General features: G+C 42.7%; 1 protein-coding gene across 1 annotated transcript in view; it reads left to right on the top strand.

Annotated features, from left to right (window-relative positions):
* LOC137290811 (RNA helicase aquarius-like) overlaps positions 1 to 22,353 on the top strand; it is a 55,503-nt gene that overhangs the window by 16,235 nt on the left and 16,915 nt on the right. Inside the window, exons 20-39 of the mRNA XM_067821947.1 lie at positions 2,661 to 2,828; positions 3,577 to 3,683; positions 4,542 to 4,711; positions 5,075 to 5,206; positions 6,184 to 6,318; positions 7,193 to 7,373; positions 8,056 to 8,165; positions 8,277 to 8,412; positions 8,568 to 8,621; positions 11,814 to 11,969; positions 13,935 to 14,072; positions 14,651 to 14,722; positions 15,024 to 15,211; positions 15,407 to 15,578; positions 16,140 to 16,310; positions 16,620 to 16,705; positions 16,816 to 16,927; positions 17,251 to 17,313; positions 17,851 to 17,973; positions 20,454 to 20,529. Of these exons, the coding sequence (XP_067678048.1) occupies positions 2,661 to 2,828; positions 3,577 to 3,683; positions 4,542 to 4,711; positions 5,075 to 5,206; positions 6,184 to 6,318; positions 7,193 to 7,373; positions 8,056 to 8,165; positions 8,277 to 8,412; positions 8,568 to 8,621; positions 11,814 to 11,969; positions 13,935 to 14,072; positions 14,651 to 14,722; positions 15,024 to 15,211; positions 15,407 to 15,578; positions 16,140 to 16,310; positions 16,620 to 16,705; positions 16,816 to 16,927; positions 17,251 to 17,313; positions 17,851 to 17,973; positions 20,454 to 20,504 (2,525 nt within the window). The 3' untranslated portion in view covers positions 20,505 to 20,529. The remainder of the gene's footprint in view (positions 1 to 2,660; positions 2,829 to 3,576; positions 3,684 to 4,541; positions 4,712 to 5,074; positions 5,207 to 6,183; positions 6,319 to 7,192; positions 7,374 to 8,055; positions 8,166 to 8,276; positions 8,413 to 8,567; positions 8,622 to 11,813; positions 11,970 to 13,934; positions 14,073 to 14,650; positions 14,723 to 15,023; positions 15,212 to 15,406; positions 15,579 to 16,139; positions 16,311 to 16,619; positions 16,706 to 16,815; positions 16,928 to 17,250; positions 17,314 to 17,850; positions 17,974 to 20,453; positions 20,530 to 22,353) is intronic.

Here is a 22,353-nt window from a genome sequence, read left to right as displayed (position 1 = left end):
GTCATCCTCCGAAGCCCTTGGTGGTCTTGGCGCAGGCAGTTGTTACTGTACCATCCACCGGTATTCATTGCCTTTTACCCGAGGTACCTGTTGGCGGCAGTCTCCGGCTATTGCTTCGATAATGGGAGAGAGATACATTGAATCCCTAGGTTCTGTCCATAATCATGGATGGCCACATTCCACAGTGAAAGCGAGAGCGTGCCCCTTTTACCAGGATTCATTGCACTTCAGTGCCAAAATCTCTGGAAAAGGCGGAAATCCTCCGTGCCAAGATCCAGTCGTTACTGGACAAGGCAGCCAGCGAGGTGGTTCTGTTGGGCCAGGAAAGTCTCCACATATTTCCTTGTTGCCAAAGAGAATCTCAAGGGTCTGAACGATTGAGGTGCCATCTTTCAAGATTGAGACACTGCATTCTGTGATCTCGTCTGTAGAAACAGGGGATTGGCTTATGTCAATTGACCTCAAAGATGCATACCTCCATTTCCCGCTGCACCCTGACTTCTGGAAATACCCCAGGTTTTCCTTTGACGAGTTTGTTACCAGTTTCTTGTGCTCCCCTTCGGCATCTCAAAGGCACCAAAGGTGTTCATAAACCTCATGCTTGTACTAGCTCAGGTCGCCAGGTCACAGGGCAACTTTTGTTACCAGTATCTGGATGACTGGATTCTCAGAGCGCTTGCTCACCACTTGAGTCAGGAATCCACACAGTCAGTGATGGATGTTCTCACCAAGTTAGGTTGGATTATCAACCTCAAAAAAATGAATTAGAGCCGACACAGGATCTGGTTTTCTTGGGGCGAGATTCAAGACACATCAGGGATTAGTTTCTGTGTCTCAGGTATGCATTGCCATAGTTCAGAGGATTGTGTTACAATTCCTCCAGTCTCCCACAGCCTCAGCTCAAACTTGGCTTCATTTCTTAGACAACGTGGCGGTGACGGTGAACATAGTTTAGTGTGAGCGTCTGAGGATGACTCCAGTTCAGCAGGCATTAGCACAACTGTGGTCGGAGAGCTACAAGAACACTTTATTAACTCCGGAGTGATTGATTCCTCACTTACGGTGGTGGATTAACACCAGGAACTGGTACAAGGGCTTACTGTCGGAGACCCAGGTGCTGTCGCTAACAATTCAGATGGATGCTTCCCTCACTGTGGTTCCAGGTGGATCTGTTTGCCTCTGGGGTGACGAACCAGACTCCAGTGTTTTGCTCCCAGACTCCAGACCCGATAGCGCTCGCCTCTGATGCCTTCCAGCCAGACTGGGCGGACAAGGGCTTAGCGACTGATTTCCATGATTTCCAGGGTCCTTTCGCAGCTTGCCACCCAACCAGCGTGACTGCTTGTGCATCTCGCACCTCAATGGTCATCTCACCGCTGGTTTCCAGTAATACTCGGGTCACTAGTTCACACTCCTGTACCATTACTGTGGCGACTGAACCTACTACCCCAAATCGGCCAGTCACACCCAACCTCAGGATTCAGTGGGTGGCTTAGCCACTGTTTGGAATCACCTCCAAGCGAGCAGAATTCATCCATCAAGTGCAGACACAATTCTGGCTTCGCAGAGATATTCCACTAGTGTACTGTTATTCGCGCTGGTGTAGAAACAATCGATCCCTTTTCTTCGTCTGTAGTGGAAGTGCAGGAGTTTTTGCAGTGTCGTTAAGAGTCCACTATCCGAGGTTACTCCATTTGCTGTTTCAGCCCACTACATACCCGCTGAGTGTGCTCTTCTAGGGCAAAATCCCCTGGTGAAGGTTTTTTTAGCAGGTGTGGACAGACTGCGTCTGGTCGTTCAGCGGACAAGCCTCCTTGGGCCATGTCTATTGTTTTAAAGTGGTTGTTAAGTCCTCTCTTTTATGATCTGGCCAACTTGTTGTTACAGCTTTTAAGCTCGAAAACAGCCTTTTTCGTGATGGTCATGTTGGTGACGGTTGGTGACTTACGTGCCATGTCATCAGATCCGGAACTTAACATGTTCCATAAGGATCAGGTTAGCATACACTTACCAGATTCCTACTGCCCTAAGACCAATCACACATTCCATATCATGGCATCTATCAATCTCCTCGCTTTTATGCTTCCTCCATCATCTGGTAACGCACAGCTTAATTCTGATGTGTTAGACGTTGGGAAAACTTTTAAAGCATAAGGAGAAACAGCTTTTCTGTTTGCAATGGTGCTGCTAAGACTGGGCACTCAGCTAATGTGCAGACTCTATCCCGATGGATTACTTCAGCGATTTGTATGTCTTACACATGTAAAGGTCTATCTTCTCCTTGTATATCTTTCTGGAAAAGAATTATACAAATCTGCAAAAGTTATGAATTCTTTGAAGAAAGTCCTCCTTTGGATGCGACCATCCTCCACCCCTCATTCTGTCTGATTTGCTCAGCATGAAAAGAGTGTTGCGAGGTCAACAGCCAGAGTTATCTGCTCTTGGGTGTAGGGGTCCTTGTAAGAGTGGTCTCATAAGACGAAAACAAGTTTTTTGTTTTGTAAATATTTTATTATGAAACGTAGTTAAAACTGTCGTAGAAATTTTTAATGGACATCTTAATGCCTATGTGTATCCCAAGGAGGACTTTCTTCAAAGGATTCATAACCTCTACAGGTTTGTATAAATCAGACTGAACCAACGCATGCTCTTGTTTGCAGGTTTGAGGAAGCATGACGTGGCCTTCCTGGTGACTCTACGTCCTTCAGTATCCATCGGATACCAATACCGACACAAAGAACCATTCATACCACAAGTGGGCCTGGCCTATGTCCGAGGATGTGAGATAGAGGGCATGTTGGACGATGCAGGGAAAGTCATTGAGGAGGGTGAGTATCTGTTCTTCACATGTTTTCAGTGTTGACAGCAGTAATCATATTGGGCACAGGTACATATAGGTAGTAAAACTGTTTCAGTTATGATCCATACAACTTAACACTTATCAATGATAGCTGACAATTTCAATTCTATGGGTTTCTGTACTTTCCAGCCACGACAACTTAACGTTAGTCACATAAACATCAGGCACTCTTTTCCTTCTTTTTAGTAATATATGCCGTGAACATGATTATCACCATGGAATTCTTGTTTAAGTACTCTCAAAAGCTGCCTCTCCACCTTCTCTTCTGTCTCAACACATAATTTATCCTTCACTGGACAAGCTATGAGATGGATCTTTGTTATTATTTAACATGATAAAGTGGGATATAGTTCAAGCACTGGTTGTTCTTTGTGTGATATTGAGTATTTGGTTAAACAGGGTAAGTAATTAGATTTGATCCATATGAATCCATATGTTTGAGTTGTGTTGGTTACTATATTGTTGTTGGGTGGTGGGGTAGCCCAGTGGATAAAGCTTTCACTTGTTATGCTGAAGACTCAGGTTCGATTCCCCACATGGGTACAATGTGTGAAGCCTGTTTCTGGTATCCCCCAATCAGTGATATTGCTGGAATATTATTAAAAGTGGCATAAAAATCACTAACTCACTCACTCACTCACTCACTCACTCACTCACTCACTCACTCACTCACTCACTCACTCACTCACTCACTCACTCACTCTTGTTCACTTTAGGTCCAGAGCCCAAGCCAGATTTAAAAGGGGACACACGGACATTCCGGGTGTGGCTGGATCCCAACCAGTATCAGCAGGACATGACCAGCACTGTGAATGGAGGAGAGGTAAGAGGCCACCTGATGAAATCAGTACCTAAGGGTACAGAAGTCACAAATGTGTGCCCCACTAGGGACTCCAGCTGGAATAGGCCCCAGTATATTACTTGTCAAAGCCTGTGGGGATTCTGTGTTAGAATTGGTCTTGGGACTACTGGGTTCTAGGAAAAGTGTGTGATCAGACTTTGTGACTGGGGTTCCTTTCATGACGCAACCTTTATTAAGGTTAATCTCAACTCCCATTCTTTAACATTGCACCAAAGTTACCTTAGTCTAAATTAAAAAAGTGAAATGTTTCTTGTGCATTGGTGGGTCACTTTTATTTGTGCACATAACAATTTTTTATCATCTCTTATAAAAAATAATTTTGACTTGGCTGCGTCCCAAGTGTTCATTTGTTCACTATGAAAATGAGTGTCTGTAAGAATGAGTCTGACTGAATCTCCTACTCATTAACATGTGCTAAACCTCCCGTTGTATTTCTGGGAGAAACTATTAAAAATGTGTTCCTCCCACGTGACTTTTTTTATGTAAAAATTTTTTTAAATGTCCTACCGTTCTCGCCACTTTTGAAAAAACGTGCCTGAGAAACATTTAATTTTTTTATTGGGGTGATACTAGTGGTGAAGTGGGTCAGGTTGCCATGGTGATGGTCCAAACTCACTTACTCACTCACTGTATGCCACACGCAATAAGATTTGATGGAAACAATTAATCCATTGATATCTTGACCTACTTTGGATTTCATTTCAGTCTGTGCCACTATTGCTGAAAAAGAGACCCCTAATACTCTGATTTTCAACACAACACGTCGGAAAAGACCATTTCAGTTTTCTTACTCCTTCATTATTTCGTTATTTCTGACAGGATGTGTATGAAACATTTAACGTAATGATGAGACGTAAACCGAAGGAAAACAACTTCAAGGCTGTGTTGGAGACAATCCGAGACCTGATGAACACAGACTGTGTGGTGCCAGACTGGCTGCATGACCTCATCCTGGGATACGGGGAACCGGATGCAGCTCACTATGACAAGTACGTCTCACATGCTTTAAGTTCCAAATAACAAGGACGTTGGGGTAACGTAGTGGTTAAAGCATTCGCTCGTCACACCGAGACCAGTTTCAGTTCCCCACATGGATATGATGTGTGAAGTCCATTTCTGGTGTTCCCCACCGTGATATTGCTGGAATATTGCTAAAAGCGACGTAACACTTCACAACTCTCACTCACTCACTCACTCACTCACTCACTCACTCACTCACTCACTCACTCACTCACTCACTCTACGTAAAGATGACTAATTCCATGATAAAACATGTGCCGTGTTGTTATCGTGCCTGGTGCTTAATGGGATAAAACTGGGGCTGCACGTGATCTATATACATGTATTTCCAGAATGCCAAACAAGATCCCAAGTCTGGACTGGAATGACACATTCCTTAATCTTGACCATCTCAAGGCCAGTTTCCCAGATCACCAGATCACCGTGACAACAGATGACAAGGAGAAACAAGTTCCACCATTCAGGTAAATAGGAAAGGATTCATGTTTTATTGGCATCCGATTCCAATACCAGCGGGAATGTGAAAACAACCACATTCATAGCTGTTTGTTAGGTTGTGCCCAGCGAGCAGAAAGTCGTGGGTATGATCCCCATTATTTGGTACTTGTTGGTCCCTGCCTGGTGCTTGTCTTAATGGGTACAGCAAAGACATATGGCTTGGTGTCGGTATAATGTTGTGGATATTCATGTTTAACTGCGGTATGGTATCCCAGTGAGCTGGCACTATAAAACCAGCTTAAATCTGGGCTAGTACAGGCAGCCATGCATACACACACATGCACATTGTCATCTGAGAAAAATATTGTAAAGTAGGATGTTAAACCCCATTTTACCTCACCTGTTACCTGGAATGACTTGTTAATCCCAACCATCCATCTACAGTATACACTTTGTTTCTTTATTCTTCTTCAGCTTTCAAATGAAATCGCACTTGAAAAAGTCAGCCAATGGGTTAAGCATTCAGCTGTCATGCTGACAACCCATGTTCAAATCCCCACAAGATTACATTGTGTGAAGCCCATTTCTGGTGTTTCCGTCTGTGATATTGCAGGAAAGTTGCTAACAGCGGTATAAGACCTGATACACTCGCAACACATGTCAGCTTTTCACTGAGATCAGCACATGTTCACCCATCTTTTCAACACAGATGTACTCTGTAGCCCCACTTCTCAGTGGGATTAGACTAGCAGAATATATACTCATGGAAACAATTAAGGAACACATGAAGGTACAAGTGTTCCTTTATCTACTTCCAGAGTTACTCCCACAGTGCAATATATACCTTGTGAAGAAACTTGGAAAAGAATAACGGAACACCCATATTTCCATCTGTTCCCTTATTTGTTTCCATGAGTATATATTGTCAAGGTCCATATCAAGGCCCAGGCTTCTGTAGATAGTGGCAGAAACTTAATTAAGTAAATTAAACTTATTCTCCAAGGATCAACTTTAAAGAAGAGAAGTCTGAGGGCAAGAGAAAGGAGGGTGACGACCATCCGTCAGTGAGTTTGACTGCTGAGGTTCAGCCTCATGTCACACCAAACAGAGGACCCTACCCCTACAACCAACCCCGGAAGTGAGTACATGCATCCACACACATATACACATACATGACTACATGCACACACGCATGCTGACACACATAACATTGACCCCAGCATTGTGACTACTCCAGGATTTCAGTGCACAAACTACAAACTACAAACTACAGAGAGTAGTAAGAAGCAGAAATACAGTGGAAGCTGTCAAAACCAGCATCTGTCCAGCATAAATTCCCAGTCCCATCCATGGCTTGTACATTTATTATCAGCTCTACAATCCAGCACTTTGTCTAATCTGGATTGTTTCTTCAGTCCCAGTGAGTGCCGGTTTAGCTTCCACTGTAGTCACTACATTGCAAGCACTTTATGAGTGATGGAGAAATGTATTTTTTTAACATTTTCCGTTAGTAATGGAGGTCTTCACTATAGAACTGGTGTTCACATCAAGGAATGTATACAGGTTCTTACTTTTACATTTCTGTACACATGATACATTAATAAGGAACATACTGAAGTCAATTCGTATCTTTAAATGTGTCAGAAGTGATTACTTCATGGATTTTTCTTTGACACTATCAAAACTGTAGCAAAACATATGAAATCAGTGATATCATTATATACCTTTAAAGAAAGTAGGGCATATTCTATTTTGCGCGCAAAACACAAGCCATTACCAATGCATATGAGAGAAAGCCATATGTTTCCATAGGAATGGAATAAATTGTCACATTTTCCCTTAATTTCTCTTCATCATCTATTTCCTCCTTGGCTTTTCATTTTATCACTCTTGTAAATCCAATATCCCCCACCTCTTTTAAAGGTATATTCCCATCCAATCAGGAAGTACTTGTTACTGACAGTGCTGTTCTGTATTTGTAACTACCTACTAATGCCTTGTCGTATTGCCAGGAACTCCATCCGGTTCACCCCGACTCAGATCGAGGCTATCCGGGCAGGGATGCAGCCAGGGCTGACTATGGTGGTCGGACCCCCGGGTACAGGTAAAACTGATGTGGCGGTACAGATCATCTCCAACATCTACCACAATTTCCCTGACCAGAGGACGCTGATAGTCACACACTCTAACCAGGTACACACACCACCTGGCCTTGCTTAATGCCTGAAACGTTTAATATTTTGATCCATATTTTTTCTACACTTGGTCCTCGGTCCTCAAAACATTTGGGCCAAGTTGTTCCAGAATAGAATGATAGGTGTGCCAGAAACCAGGGACAGTGTAGTCAGTTCATGGATATGAGTGAGTGAGTGAGTTTAGTTTTACCCAGCAATATTCCAGCTATATGGCAACGGTCTGTAAATAATCGTGTCAGCACCAGACAATCCAGTGATCAACAACATGAGCATCAATCTAGGCAATTGATAACCGATGACATGTGTCAACCAAGCCTGATCACTCGATCCCGTTATTCGCCTCTTACGACGAGCATAGTCGCCTTTTATTGCAAGCATGGTTTGCTGAAGGCCTGTTCTACCCCGGGACCTTCACGGGTCACATAGACGCGAGTCTATTCCATATATCCCCCCCTGTTAAGCATTAATAATCATCAAAAATTTTGCTTTTTGCAATATTCAAGCAATCTACTTAGGGACACCAGTAATGGTCTTCATGCAGTAGAACCTGGGTCTTCAGTGTGAGAGTTGAATGCTTAAACCACTTGGCTTCCCCATCCCGATGTATGTTGAGAATACTTTATATCCACGTCTGTCTTTCCTTATGCAGTTATATAACTCGTGTGTGGTTTTTGTTGCAGGCTTTGAACCAACTGTTTGAGAAGATTATGGCTCTTGACATTGATGAAAGACATTTGCTACGTCTTGGTCATGGTGAGGAGGCTCTTGAAACTGAGAAAGATTTCAGCAGGTAATCAAGAATCCTCATAAATTACCTTTGTAAACAGTTTCTATAACATTTTCATTACTCACATAAGCTCCATAAGAAAAACAAAATACTGACATATTTCTCTGCTTGCAGATATGGTCGTGTTAACTACGTTTTGGCTCAGCGACTTGAACTGCTGGAGGAAGTGGCAAGGTTGCAAGGCAGTCTGGGAGTAACTGGAGATATGTCGTACACATGTGAGACCGCTGGCTACTTCTATCTGTACCAGGTGAGTATGGACATTATTCACTCTCACAGTTGTTCAGTTTTGACATAACCTTAACATTAGTCCACTCATCACTTCTCCATGTCACCTATCTATTCAACAATACAAATGTTGACTGTAAACGTGATAATTCTCACTGACTCTGGGCCTCATTGCAGGTACTAGCAAGATGGGAGGAATTTCTGAGTAAACTGAGAGGCACAAAGGATAAAGTAAGTATAGTAACTACTGGCAAACGAGAATAAGTTGAGCACCGATCTGGCAACTGACCCATATGAGTGCTGCCTACTGGTTCTTGCCATTGTGAACTAAGGGGCTCCAGGTTGTACTGACTTGCTACACCGACTATGTGAGAGTCTTATTGAGCGTATGCAGCTACAAGCAGAACCAATTTCATGATCATGCACTGCATGTGCACTAGCCTACATCTGCACTGCCTTTCACAAACAAAATAGGTTTGCTCATTGCCGTGCATCTCCTTATAAATGTAGTCTCTGCACCGGTCCAGCTTATCCTTGTTTGCCAGTAATCTTATAGCATATTCAATGTAAGCACTCTGTAGTTTACTACTGGTTTTCTAGCATTTCAGTACTTTGTATCCAAAAATGTTTTCAATGATTTATGCATGTAATGATGCATTAGTGTTCTGTAATGGTCTGTCCTCGTCCCTGATGCATCCCTGATGCAGGAACTAACTGAATGTCTTCTCAGGCTGGAACTGTCAGACCTTGATAATTGTGTACACTGACCTGGATACAGGTCACTTCTACTGCTAGGACCGGTCACACTGATGTAGCAGCAACATCACTCACTCACTCACTCACTCACTCACTCACTCACTCACTCACACACCACACACACTCACCCACCCACCCACTCACTCACTCACCCACCCACCCACCCACCCACTTACTCACTCACTCACCCACCCACCCACTCACTCACTCGCTCACTCACCCACCCACCCACTCACTCACTCACTCACCCACTTACTCACTCACCCACCCACTCGCTCGCTCGCTCACTCACTCACCCACCCACCCACCCACCCACCCACTTACTCACTCACTCACTCACTCACCCACCCACCCACCCACTCACTCACTCACTCACTCACCCACCCACCCACTCGCTCGCTCGCTCACTCGCCCACTCACTCACTCACAGCAGCTGAAGGGATTGAGTATCCTGGTACCACTGGTATATATGCCACCCTATCCCAGTTGCCAATATCCATGATCATGATATCCACCACAGGATTGCCCTCAACTCAGCATGAAGCATCACTCACTCACTCACTCACTCACCCACTCACCCACCCACCCACCCACTCACTCACTCGCCCACTCACTCACTCACAGCAGCTGAAGGGATTGAGTATCCTGGTACCACTGGTATATATGCCACCCTATCCCAGTTGCCAATATCCATGATCATGATATCCACCACAGGATTGCCCTCAACTCAGCATGAAGCATCACTCACTCACTCACTCACTCACCCACTCACCCACCCACCCACCCACTCACTCACTCGCCCACTCACTCACAGCAGCTGAAGGGATTGAGTATCCTGGTACCACTGGTATATATGCCACCCTATCCCAGTTGCCAATATCCATGATCATGATATCCACCACAGGATTGCCCTCAACTCAGCATGAAGCATCACTCACTCACCCACTCACTCACTCACTCACTCACCCACACACTCACTCACTCACTCACTCGCCCACTCACTCACTCACAGCAGCTGAAGGGATTGAGTATCCTGGTACCACTGGTATATATGCCACCCTATCCCAGTTGCCAATATCCATGATCATGATATCCACCACAGGATTGCCCTCAACTCAGCATGAAGCATCACTCACTCACTCACTCACTCACCCACTCACCCACCCACCCACCCACTCACTCACTCGCCCACTCACTCACTCACAGCAGCTGAAGGGATTGAGTATCCTGGTACCACTGGTATATATGCCACCCTATCCCAGTTGCCAATATCCATGATCATGATATCCACCACAGGATTGCCCTCAACTCAGCATGAAGCATCACTCACTCACCCACTCACTCACTCACTCACTCACCCACACACTCACTCACTCACTCACTCGCCCACTCACTCACTCACAGCAGCTGAAGGGATTGAGTATCCTGGTACCACTGGTATATATGCCACCCTATCCCAGTTGCCAATATCCATGATCATGATATCCACCACAGGATTGCCCTCAACTCAGCATGAAGCATCACTCACTCACTCACTCACTCACCCACTCACCCACCCACCCACCCACTCACTCACTCGCCCACTCACTCACTCACAGCAGCTGAAGGGATTGAGTATCCTGGTACCACTGGTATATATGCCACCCTATCCCAGTTGCCAATATCCATGATCATGATATCCACCACAGGATTGCCCTCAACTCAGCATGAAGCATCACTCACTCACTCACTCACTCGCCCACTCACTCACTCACAGCAGCTGAAGGGATTGAGTATCCTGGTACCACTGGTATATATGCCACCCTATCCCAGTTGCCAATATCCATGATCATGATATCCACCACAGGATTGCCCTCAACTCAGCATGAAGCATCACTCACTCACCCACTCACTCACTCACTCACTCACTCACCCACACACTCACTCACTCACTCACTCGCCCACTCACTCACTCACAGCAGCTGAAGGGATTGAGTATCCTGGTACCACTGGTATATATGCCACCCTATCCCAGTTGCCAATATCCATGATCATGATATCCACCACAGGATTGCCCTCAACTCAGCATGAAGCATCACTCACTCACTCACTCACTCACCCACTCACCCACTCACCCACCCACCCACCCACTCACTCACTCGCCCACTCACTCACTCACAGCAGCTGAAGGGATTGAGTATCCTGGTACCACTGGTATATATGCCACCCTATCCCAGTTGCCAATATCCATGATCATGATATCCACCACAGGATTGCCCTCAACTCAGCATGAAGCATCACTCACTCACTCACTCACTCGCCCACTCACTCACTCACAGCAGCTGAAGGGATTGAGTATCCTGGTACCACTGGTATATATGCCACCCTATCCCAGTTGCCAATATCCATGATCATGATATCCACCACAGGATTGCCCTCAACTCAGCATGAAGCATCACTCACTCACTCACTCACTCGCCCACTCACTCACTCACAGCAGCTGAAGGGATTGAGTATCCTGGTACCACTGGTATATATGCCACCCTATCCCAGTTGCCAATATCCATGATCATGATATCCACCACAGGATTGCCCTCAACTCAGCATGAAGCATCATGAAACTTTTTTTCTTTTTTTCTAATTAACATTTTTCATAGTTCTGATCAGGTGCTTGAATATTTGTTGCAGGAGCAGAATGTCAAAGTGATTGATGAGATATTCCCCTTTAAGAAATTTTTCGACAATGCACCACAACCTCTGTTCAAGCGACGCAGCTACGCAGAGGATCTGGACATTGCTGAGGGATGCTTTAGACATATCAAGAAAATATTCACACAACTGGAGGTAGGACAATGTTATCTGCTCTTATATTGATGTGAATGAGACCCATACACAGCCACACCCACTGGCACACACACTCATGCCTGCACACACACACACAGAGAAAGAGATCCATCCAACTACAGTCACCCCTCGCAATAACACGCTTTGCGATACCAAGGATTCGGTTAAACCGCAGGGTAATCAGTGGCTCCCATAAAAAGGTTGTACTGCAATCACACCCCTTCACGAAATCGAAAATAGCTCATCAACAAATCCGCTGCTGCACTCTTATAACTTACATAAACTAGTGAAATTCAGTGCAGATGGCAACTGACAGTGTTTATCGTACATATCCATTGTGTTTCACATGCTTAAAACATGCAGGTTTTTTCTCAAAAGTCGTCGTACCAACATTGTAGCAGTAACTTGTGAAAGACAAGACATGCTGTCAGTCGAGTTACGACAATGTACTCACAATGTTTGCTGTGATGCAACACACTGTGCTTTAGCTCGGTAAGACACAGTCATCCCAGGATGTATGGTGTCAGAAACCAAATTTTATTTGATTAAATTCAATCCCAATTTTATTTATTAAACTGTTGACAGAAACAACGGAAACACTGTGAGAGCATTACCTCATTCCATACGCATACAACTTCCGCTTACCCCTTTCGTGAGGGCCGTTTTTCGGGCCTAACCCGATAGCACCAATTTCACATTATTCTTAGCAGTCACCAACAGATTACAGTCTCGTAATCCATGGACGCCGAGACCCGCGTTATTGACTCATTGAAGTCAGTTTCAACAATTAAATGGGCAAAATTTTGGGTTTTTTTACAATCAAAGTTGCAAGTATCGCAGGAAGTTGGCGGTGACTTGTCAAACTGTCTCCTACGTAAATTGTATCAAGACAGGAAACGGCCTGTGTTCATTGTTATGTTAAATATGTTTGCAGAAAACTTGCATTATATACTACAGATAGCAATGTAAAATAAACTGTTACAATTACAGCTTAATATGTGAAATATTCTGATAATGGAATAGAAGTTCTTTGATGTAATATTATCGGATCGTTTTTACCTGAATCACTGGTACATTGGACCAAAACATCTGTGCACAGCTGATCGCTATTGCCGGCTTACTTGCATAACAACAAAGACGTAAATTCACGTGAATATATGTCTTTGGTAAAAGGGATTGATTTTTTATTGCAAAGTTTCCCGTACATATATATATTCACTTTCAAAGTTTGTTTGTTTTCACCTTCAACGATACGATATATTTTTACTGGACCCAGTTCACGAAACAGCAGTTTTTTTATGTCCTTGGAATATACGATCTAACACGGCCTTTGTTCCACATTATGTAATAGGTACTATAACACGGATGTCTAATAACGCGGGGGGTCATCCGTGGACCCCAAGACCTGCGTTATGGCGAGGGATGACTGTATCTACCCAGGCGGATCCAGGATGTGCACGCATGCACGCACTCACTCCTCTCACTTTCTCTCATGCACACTCACATGCAAACACACGCTCACACACACACACATGCACGCACGCACCTACCTTTTGTCTTGAAAGTTTATTTTATGACCATTGAGACTTTCATTAAAATGAATGAAAATTCACTTTGCACCCCTCCTTTCTCCAAAAAACTGTTTTCCCCCCTACCCTAACCTACTCAAGTTCACAGGATTTGTTCTGATAGTATTGTGGACTAGTGTAAAATTCTACATTCCCAATGACCTAGGATTTAATTTCCAGTACATTTTGTTCTGTACATTTTGACAAAGATGAGGGTTGAAGGTCATCATGCCTTGTACAACACAAGCATGAATTATATTAACATAAGACAACAGACCCCTCTCTAACCCACATCAGCAAATGGAGTCAACAAAACCAATGGCTGGTGTTTGACTCACATGCTGTTACTGCTCTATGGAAGTGTAGCCATCAGTCTACATACATTCTCTCCCTCCAGGAGTTCCGAGCGTTTGAGTTGCTGAGGAGTGGAGCTGACCGAGCCAACTACTTGCTGATCAAGGAAGCCAAGATTATTGCCATGACCTGTACCCATGCCGCCTTGAAGAGGAGGGATCTCGTCAGTGTGGGCTTCAAGGTATGTGCCTTGTTTTGTCATATTGCCCATAGTGTCATATTTTCTTCTCTGTTTAGGCCTTGCTTTTATTTACTCATCTTTTACTATCATGTTTAATCTCAATAAAGAGCAAGGATGACAGCAGGAAAAGGGAGGTACGAGGTTCATGCTTAGAGTTACCTGCTCTTGGCTGTTGGGAGCCCCAGGTGCCCTGTAGGGGTAGGGGTGGCTGAAAAAACACTAATTAATGGAAAAATATATTTGCAACTGTTGTTGGATTTTAGGATGTCTTTTGAAAAAGTATGCAGTCATTATGTAAAACCTGGTCTTTCCACAGACACAATACTGAATTATTGAAAGTGATTTATCAGTGCCTCAAAATTCCTAGGTATGCTTGTTTGGAATAGGGACAGTATTAAAAATTTGAAACTGAAAGTAATATGAATTGCTTCTTTTATTTGAAAATTTTGGTTTCTTATGATGAGTATTTATTGTGAAAGGAATCTATAGATGTTGCTGGTATTATTGAGAATTCCATAAGCAGTATTGTCATAGCATTGAGAATACCTGAATGAGGCCACATGCTGTTCTATTGACAGTTTGACAACATCCTCATGGAGGAAGCTGCACAGATTCTAGAGATCGAGACGTTCATCCCTCTCCTGCTGCAGGTACTGTTCGCATGACGCATTCTCAGATGAATAGTTATCATTACTTGTCGTCTGTTTCATAAATCGACATAAACTAGACCAAATGTTCAGATTGAATACTGTTTCCTGTTTGTGTCTGAAGTGTGTGGATGGGTGTGGGTGTAGTCGGTAATATTGAAGACAGGTATGTAGGAATGGATTGATAAATGAAACACATTTCAGGGGGTCGGGGGTGAAAGGACAAATATGGATCACATGCATCAAAGAATCATTACTAACTTGTTCGGTCATTCAGCATTTTTATCTGTACTTACTTCACCAGAACCCTGAGGATGGTAACAACCGCTTGAAGAGATGGATCATGATCGGAGACCACCACCAGCTGCCCCCAGTCATCAAGAACATGGCCTTCCAGAAGTTCTCAAACATGGAGCAGTCCCTCTTCACTCGACTGGTCCGACTTGGAGTGCCAACTGTGGACCTAGATGCACAGGGTAGAGCCAGAGCAAGGTAGGTCTTTCTCTACAGACAAGGGAGATTTGGTGTTCAATCAGTGGACATAACTATGTTGTATAGGAGCTCCCATTCACTCAACATGTGTGCATGTGATTCAGCATGAAAGAATGATAGAACACAGTAAGATAAACACACCATTTGCCTTCCAGTTGACTCTAATGAATTAATTAATGTCTCTTTGTCCTCCAGTTTGGCAAGTCTGTACAATTGGCGCTACAAGAAGCTGGGGAGTCTCCCCCACGTCCTCAACCGTCCAGAATTCCAGATGGCTAATCCAGGCTTTGTGTTTGACTATCAGCTGGTGGATGTTGGCGACTTCAATGGTGTCGGAGAGTCAGAACCAAACCCATACTTCTATCAGGTAGGTTTGGCATGTCATCATGCTCTAGGTGGTTAGCTGTGTGTCAGCTTTAGTACAGCTACATGTGCTCCACTCACTCATCCAATGACGTCAATGATCAAGTGGCTCTGAGGATCTGGAGAGACAAACCTCAAATGTTTGATTCCAGGTCCAGTCATACCCCACTAGAATAGATGACTGTTTGACTCGACCATGGTGTCTGTGAATGAGATATCCATATTAAACTGATGCAGGTTGTCTCAAGTAGCACTTTAATAAGTTACACTACAAGTGCAGTAATCTTCAACTTGACATTAAATATTCAACGTAAGTTTCCTGATTTCAAATGGTGATATGTACTAAGTCTCTTACTTCAGACAACAATGCTATGATCAGTGGGTGAATGGCTTCAGTTACATCAACAATGTATGTTTGACAGCAAACAATGAAAACAATAGTACAATTAGTGAGAACCAGACAATTGAAGCTAAACTATTAGTGGGATTTCCTGGCAGTTATACAACCTCTATGCATGCTGCTGCAGGTACTCTTAACGTTCCTGAACATGCTGATCTGTTGTAGAACTTGGCAGAGGCTGAGTACGTGGTGGCTCTGTTTATGTACATGCGGCTGATTGGCTACCCTGCAGAGAAGATCTCCATCCTCACAACATACAACGGGCAGAAACATCTGATCCGTGACGTCATACACCAGCGCTGTGGAGACAACCCCTTCATTGGCAGACCTCACAAGGTGAGATTTGTTATGACCGTAGAAAGCAGGTGTTGATGCATTACTTAATTATAGTTTATCCCTAATTTATTTGGGTCTGTTGTTTTAATAACATTTGTAATGTATTTCCTTGTATCTGACTAGAAAATAAAAAACTACCCAAAAGGTTCTGTTGGCAAATTGTTGAGAGATATATTGTTTTGAAACAGTACTATGAACTTTAACTGCCCAAAATCATTAGAGCTTACTGTTAGGAAACTGTTGATACAATCTGTGTCACAGCTATGTCCTCATGCCTGTCAATATTTACTGGTAATCATGCTTTGTCAGGTGACTACTGTGGACAGGTACCAAGGTCAACAGAACGACTACATCCTGTTGTCGCTCGTTAGGACCAAGACAGTTGGACATCTCAGGTATGTGAAAAATGGATAAGAAATCACATTACATGGAGGTTGAGTAAAGTTTTACCTTTGCAAGCAATATTAGTTTCTTTCACTTTTGACACCTACTTTTTATGTTCTAGAGACGTCCGCCGTCTTGTTGTAGCCATGTCCCGTGCTCGACTTGGTCTGTACATCTTCGCTAGAGTGGGGCTCTTCAGCAACTGCTATGAGCTGACACCTACATTCAACAGGGTAAGTTGACATTACACCAAGGTGTGTTAGCTTTACACCTACACTCAACAGGGTGAGTTGGCTTTACATCAGGGTATGTTAGCTTTACACTCTTGTATGTTGGTGTTTACAGGTATTGGTTGCTGTTCTGCTTGTCAACAGGAATTTCTTACTAATCCTCCTATTTATCAAAATTTTAATTCTTTATTATTTGATCCATGTATAGTGCTGAATTATCAGTGTATATTATCTTTTAGATGTGTCTCAGTTAACACCACAATGCACTAAGCTGATATATTGTTAACAGAGGAATGTATTTTCATGTTTGTATCTTTGTTCCACAGTTAACGTCCCGACCACTGAAGCTTCACATTGTGCCCCAGGAGGGGTTCCCACCTGAGAGACAGGTGAGTCTTGTTAGCCATACACACTCACTCACTCACTCACCCATGTACACACTCACTCACTCACTGACCCACCCACCTCACTCACTCACCCAACCGCCCACTCACTGACTTATTCACTCACTCACTCATCCACCCACCTCACCCACTCACTTATTCACTCACCCACCACTCACCCACTCACCATTCACCTACCCACTTATTCACTCACTCACTCACTCACCCACCCACTCACTTATTCACTCACTCACCCACCCACTCATTCACTCACTTATTCACTCACTCACTCACTCTTGCCAATATTACATTATTGCCCAACATGCAGTTGAAACCAGTCCGGCCTTTGTTGTACAGTGGTTACAGTGAGCGTCATGAATGATCCATTGGTTTGTCTGGTCCAGCATCAAACCCCAATAGCTCATTCACTCACCTCCAGAAGATCGTTTTCTTGGCATTAGAAGTTTTTGTAAAGGACAAGTTGTTCTGGATGATATTGTTTTTATACATTCTGAGATGCCTGAAACTCTATGACCTCCACAGGTACAAGAGCGTCCAGACACCACCCCGCTAGTCATTGATGACATGTCACAGATGGCCCAGTTCGTGTTTGACTTCTACAACTCCAAGGTCGACATGCTGATGAGACAGAGAGGCTTTACCAAGGTTAGTGCTGATGAACATGTCAAGGCTATAAAAATACACTGGTGGTAGGGTAGCCTAGTGGATAAAGCACTTGCTTGTCAAACCAATGACCTGGGTTTCGATTCCCCACATACAATGTGAAGCCCATGTGGTGAAACCCATCGTGATACTGTTTGAATATTGCTATAAGCAGCATAAAACACATCCTCGATGTCTCCAGGGTCTACGTCCCGACAAGTCTCTACTATACCCTGGACGCATCTAGGGGTCGGCCCGATAATTTTATTACCTCCCTTTGCTGGCTTCACATTCTCACAATAGCCAATCAGCTAGGCCGTCATTATAACCGAGCTTGCCAGTGTCAAGAAAGGTAGCGGTCGCGAAAGTTTGCTCGCAATGCGACTCAGATTTTGGGGAAATCATACAGACATTTTTTTAGGTCCGAAATGTTTTTAAAAAAATACATGTGTATGTGTAAAAACTCCTTCTACGTCTTTCAGAAAACCTCTGCATGGTTTGCTTTGCCAACTTTAATCGGTTAGATAATTTGAAAAGCGAAAGCGAGTTGTGATTAGTTCGCTCAATTTCCAAGCGTAGACACCTGATTGAATAAAAAGCCAGCCAAGGGAGGTAATAAATTTATCGTCCTGAGCCGTGGATGCGTCCAGGGTATAGTAGAGACTTGTCGGAACGTATACCCTGGAGACATCAAGGATGCATAAAACAATACTCAGTCACTTGCTATGAACATACGTCTAGCATGTATACTTCTGTCAACAGGGTACAGAATACTAACAACCAGTAAACTCATTTGGGTGTTCTTATCTTCTTGTCAGTAGTATATATTAAAATTGCAGAGGATGTTTGTATTTGGATGTGGACCTGTTTGTTGTTGACCTAGAATTGAAAATTCATGTTCATTTTGTAACATGATATATGACTGAAAAGGGTTTTTACGATGTCAGAGTTTGGGTCAGGATTGGTCCCCAGCAGGCTTAACAGCTAATGAGGGGAGATCAGAGACATCATGATGTCAGTGCTGCTCACAGTATCAATCACTGTATTGTTTGGTCCAGATTTAATGTGTATGTGCAACTATTTTATCGCTGTAATATTTCTAAATGTGATAGTTGTGTAAACTACAAATAGACAGTGAGAATACTTGTTTGTGTTTGATTTTATTAAATGATGGTTTATGATTTCATAAACCTATAAATGAAGCCAGTGTTTCACAATAAATCCAACCCAGTTTCAAAACCTCTAACATTGGGACATTTCATCTTTGCATTTCACTATATTGCATACTGATTGAAGCTGCAGTAAAATATACTGTAAGAGTCATCAGGCAGTATCATCAGACATGGCAAGGAGCTAATACACTTTAACAGTGTGGAAGTAGTTGTTACCAGCTAGCTTATCAATCCTGTGAAGAATAAGGAAATGATTATTTTAGGTTCCCAAACTCCTTGTATTTTAAGTGATGATTTCTGATTGACATCTATATTTGTCGTAAGAGGCGACTAGCGGGATCAGGTGGGCAGGCTCGCTGCCTCGGTTAACATGTCATCGGTTCCCAATTTTGCATTTCGATGCTTATGCTGTTGATCACTGGATTGTCTGCTCTATACTCAAGTATTTTCAGACTGCCAATTAGCTGGAATATTGCTGAGTGCAACGTAAACTCTACTCACTCACTCACGCACGCACGCACTCAAAATCAGTAGAAATTTTCACTGTTGGTAAAAGTAGTTGTCTGCATCTAGCTTATCAGCAGGTATACATTCCTGTGAAGAATAAGAAAATGATTAACTATTATTTCAGGTTCCCAAACTCCTCATATTTTAAAGCAATAATTTGTTCGTAAAACATGTGAGAACAATAATGACTACATTGGACTAAGTTCCAAATACTTACATAGCACACTTTGAATTTGTACTTGTTAACAACGTTATCTGGTGACCATACTTATCACATCAAACCAAAGATTATCTTGACAAACACATGGACCATTATTGAACACATGAATGAACTAAATGTACAGTGTGATTCTGAAAATGCCATTTAGTTTTAGAAATAGAAATGTATGTGATTAGTCTCATGTAAATGGGAAGTTGACATTGCAAAATTGCCAATATTTCTCGTCTACTGTATTGAAATGACAAATGCTGACGGTTGTGAGTTGCACTTGTACACCTAAACTTTAGCTTTTACATGTGCCCTTTGGGAAAAAACTTTCATTCTTGTCTAATCATACCACCTGAATGAATTCTTCATCTGATAACAATGTGTTTTAACATGGTTCTTTTGTTGTATCTTGACATACTGAAAGACATATACAACTTAAAAAGATGCCACTCGTTGAAATTTTTCCTCATCTTTGAAATTTAGGAGGGATATGCATGAAAGTCTTACCACCCTTGGTAAAAATTCGTTCTGTCTTTCTCACCTACACTTTACACAAGGGTAGATTTGAAATGGAACTCATTTTCTCTCTGTTTCAGCCAACACGACTGCGACAGCCTCCTCAGAGTAAAAAACCGACAGCGGAGTGAACAAATATGGTTATTATTTTATCAGGTATGTGATTTTATTTCCTTACATTTCAAACGTTAACATGCTTCCGTTTTTATCAGAAGACTTAAGGTTCAGCTAAGTTGTTTGGTTTAGTGTGTGTCATAATGCTCTAATTGCCTTGACAGAAGCTTATGATATCAGTCATTGGTATATCTGGTCCAGACTTTATCATGAATGTGCTGCTGTCATGCAGGTTTAATTTTGTTTAACAGTCTAGTGTGAGACCCATGAAGATCTGGGTAGAATTTATCTTCAGTAACCCATGCTTGTCATAAGAGGCAGACTAACGGGATCAAGGGATCAGACTCTCTGACTTGGTTGACAGATGTCATTGTGTCCCAGCTTCGTAGATTGATAATCATGTTTTTGATCACTGGATTGTCTGGTTCAGGCTCAGTTATGCACAGACTGGTGCCATATAGCTGGAATAGTGCCGAGTGTGGCGTAAAACTAATCTCACTCACATTAGTGTGATAAACAACAGACAAACAAGAAATCCTTTATATGCAAATCATATTTTGAAACAATTCTTTGCAAATTAGTCAAGAAACTGACACCAAACTCTCTCGTACTGAGGGAACTGAAAGGGAAAATGGCATTATTTTGATCAGTAGTCTGGATGGTCAACTCCGTGAAGCCTGCTACGAGTTAACACCTGGCCAGCTGTCTAGCTGACCGGTGTAAACATAGCTGTCAATCAACAGCATCAGTAAGAGCATGGCTCACAGATTAGGTTATACTATGTTAGTGGCCTGGCTGAACTGTTTACACTTTACAACACAACACTGTAACTTAATGATTAAATGCTGACAAAACACTTCACTTTTCACAGGCTTACATGGGAATTAGTTAAGCCAGGTGAGGAAAGTGAGAACTGGAGGCCTGCTGGTAAACCAAGGCTCATTGTAAAATTACTAAAGTTTGCAGACGGAATACTACTTTAAAATTGGGAGTTGTTGACTGACTGACTGCGCCATGGTGTTAAATGTCCTCACATGAGGTTTTCTTCTTGTTTCAGAAATACTGTTAAAGCAATGTATAAACTCACTCGCTCACTCGCTCAGGTTTGGCAACTGCAATCAATGGAGATAACTCTAAATCCCACTTTCAGTGCAGTCTGGTGGCTATGTATATCTATCTATATTTGATGGGCATGTCAATCATCTACTGCCTCTGAAAATCACTTGAAACCCACCACAATCTACTGTTGAATAAAATTATACAAGTGTAAATATTCCATGTTCAAAGTCATCAAGTCCTCACATCAAGAACAAACTATATTTCTGGATGAACTGGAGATATTTTCATTTGCACCATCAGTTTTCACCATCAAGAAGATAGCAACTCTCCTTGAATTTTTGCTGACATGTCAAAGTAAGAAATAATTCGTAAACGTGTTAGGTGTGTAAATATCTTAAAACCTCTGAGAGCCTGTGATCTGTATATTAGAGATAAACCAAACGTGTGTTGACATGTTTGGAATATTATCAGTAAATCAAGGTGACTTTCAACATTTTGAGAAGCAAGAAGATTTTTCTGCTAATTCATGCATTGAAATATGGCTTGCTATCAAAAGGAAATAAACCATTAATTAAGATAATCGTTCCAAGGGACTCTTCATTGTCAACACATTTCCAGCCATGTCATCAAATCAGGGGCAGATAACTCATGGTTATCATTGTAATAGAGTGTAATAAATGCTTTGCATGGTGTATCTGCTATAGTTCATGGGTCTATCTCGTTCCAAAATGTGTGGAGGGCATGGCATCAAGGTTATGGATACATGTATCCTGTAACTATGTCTTGAAGCCATGTATTGCATCTTTC

The sequence above is a fragment of the Haliotis asinina genome, chromosome 7 (genome assembly GCF_037392515.1).
Source record: "Haliotis asinina isolate JCU_RB_2024 chromosome 7, JCU_Hal_asi_v2, whole genome shotgun sequence".
NCBI lineage: Eukaryota > Metazoa > Mollusca > Gastropoda > Lepetellida > Haliotidae > Haliotis > Haliotis asinina.
This window is presented reverse-complemented; position numbering and strand designations above follow the sequence as displayed.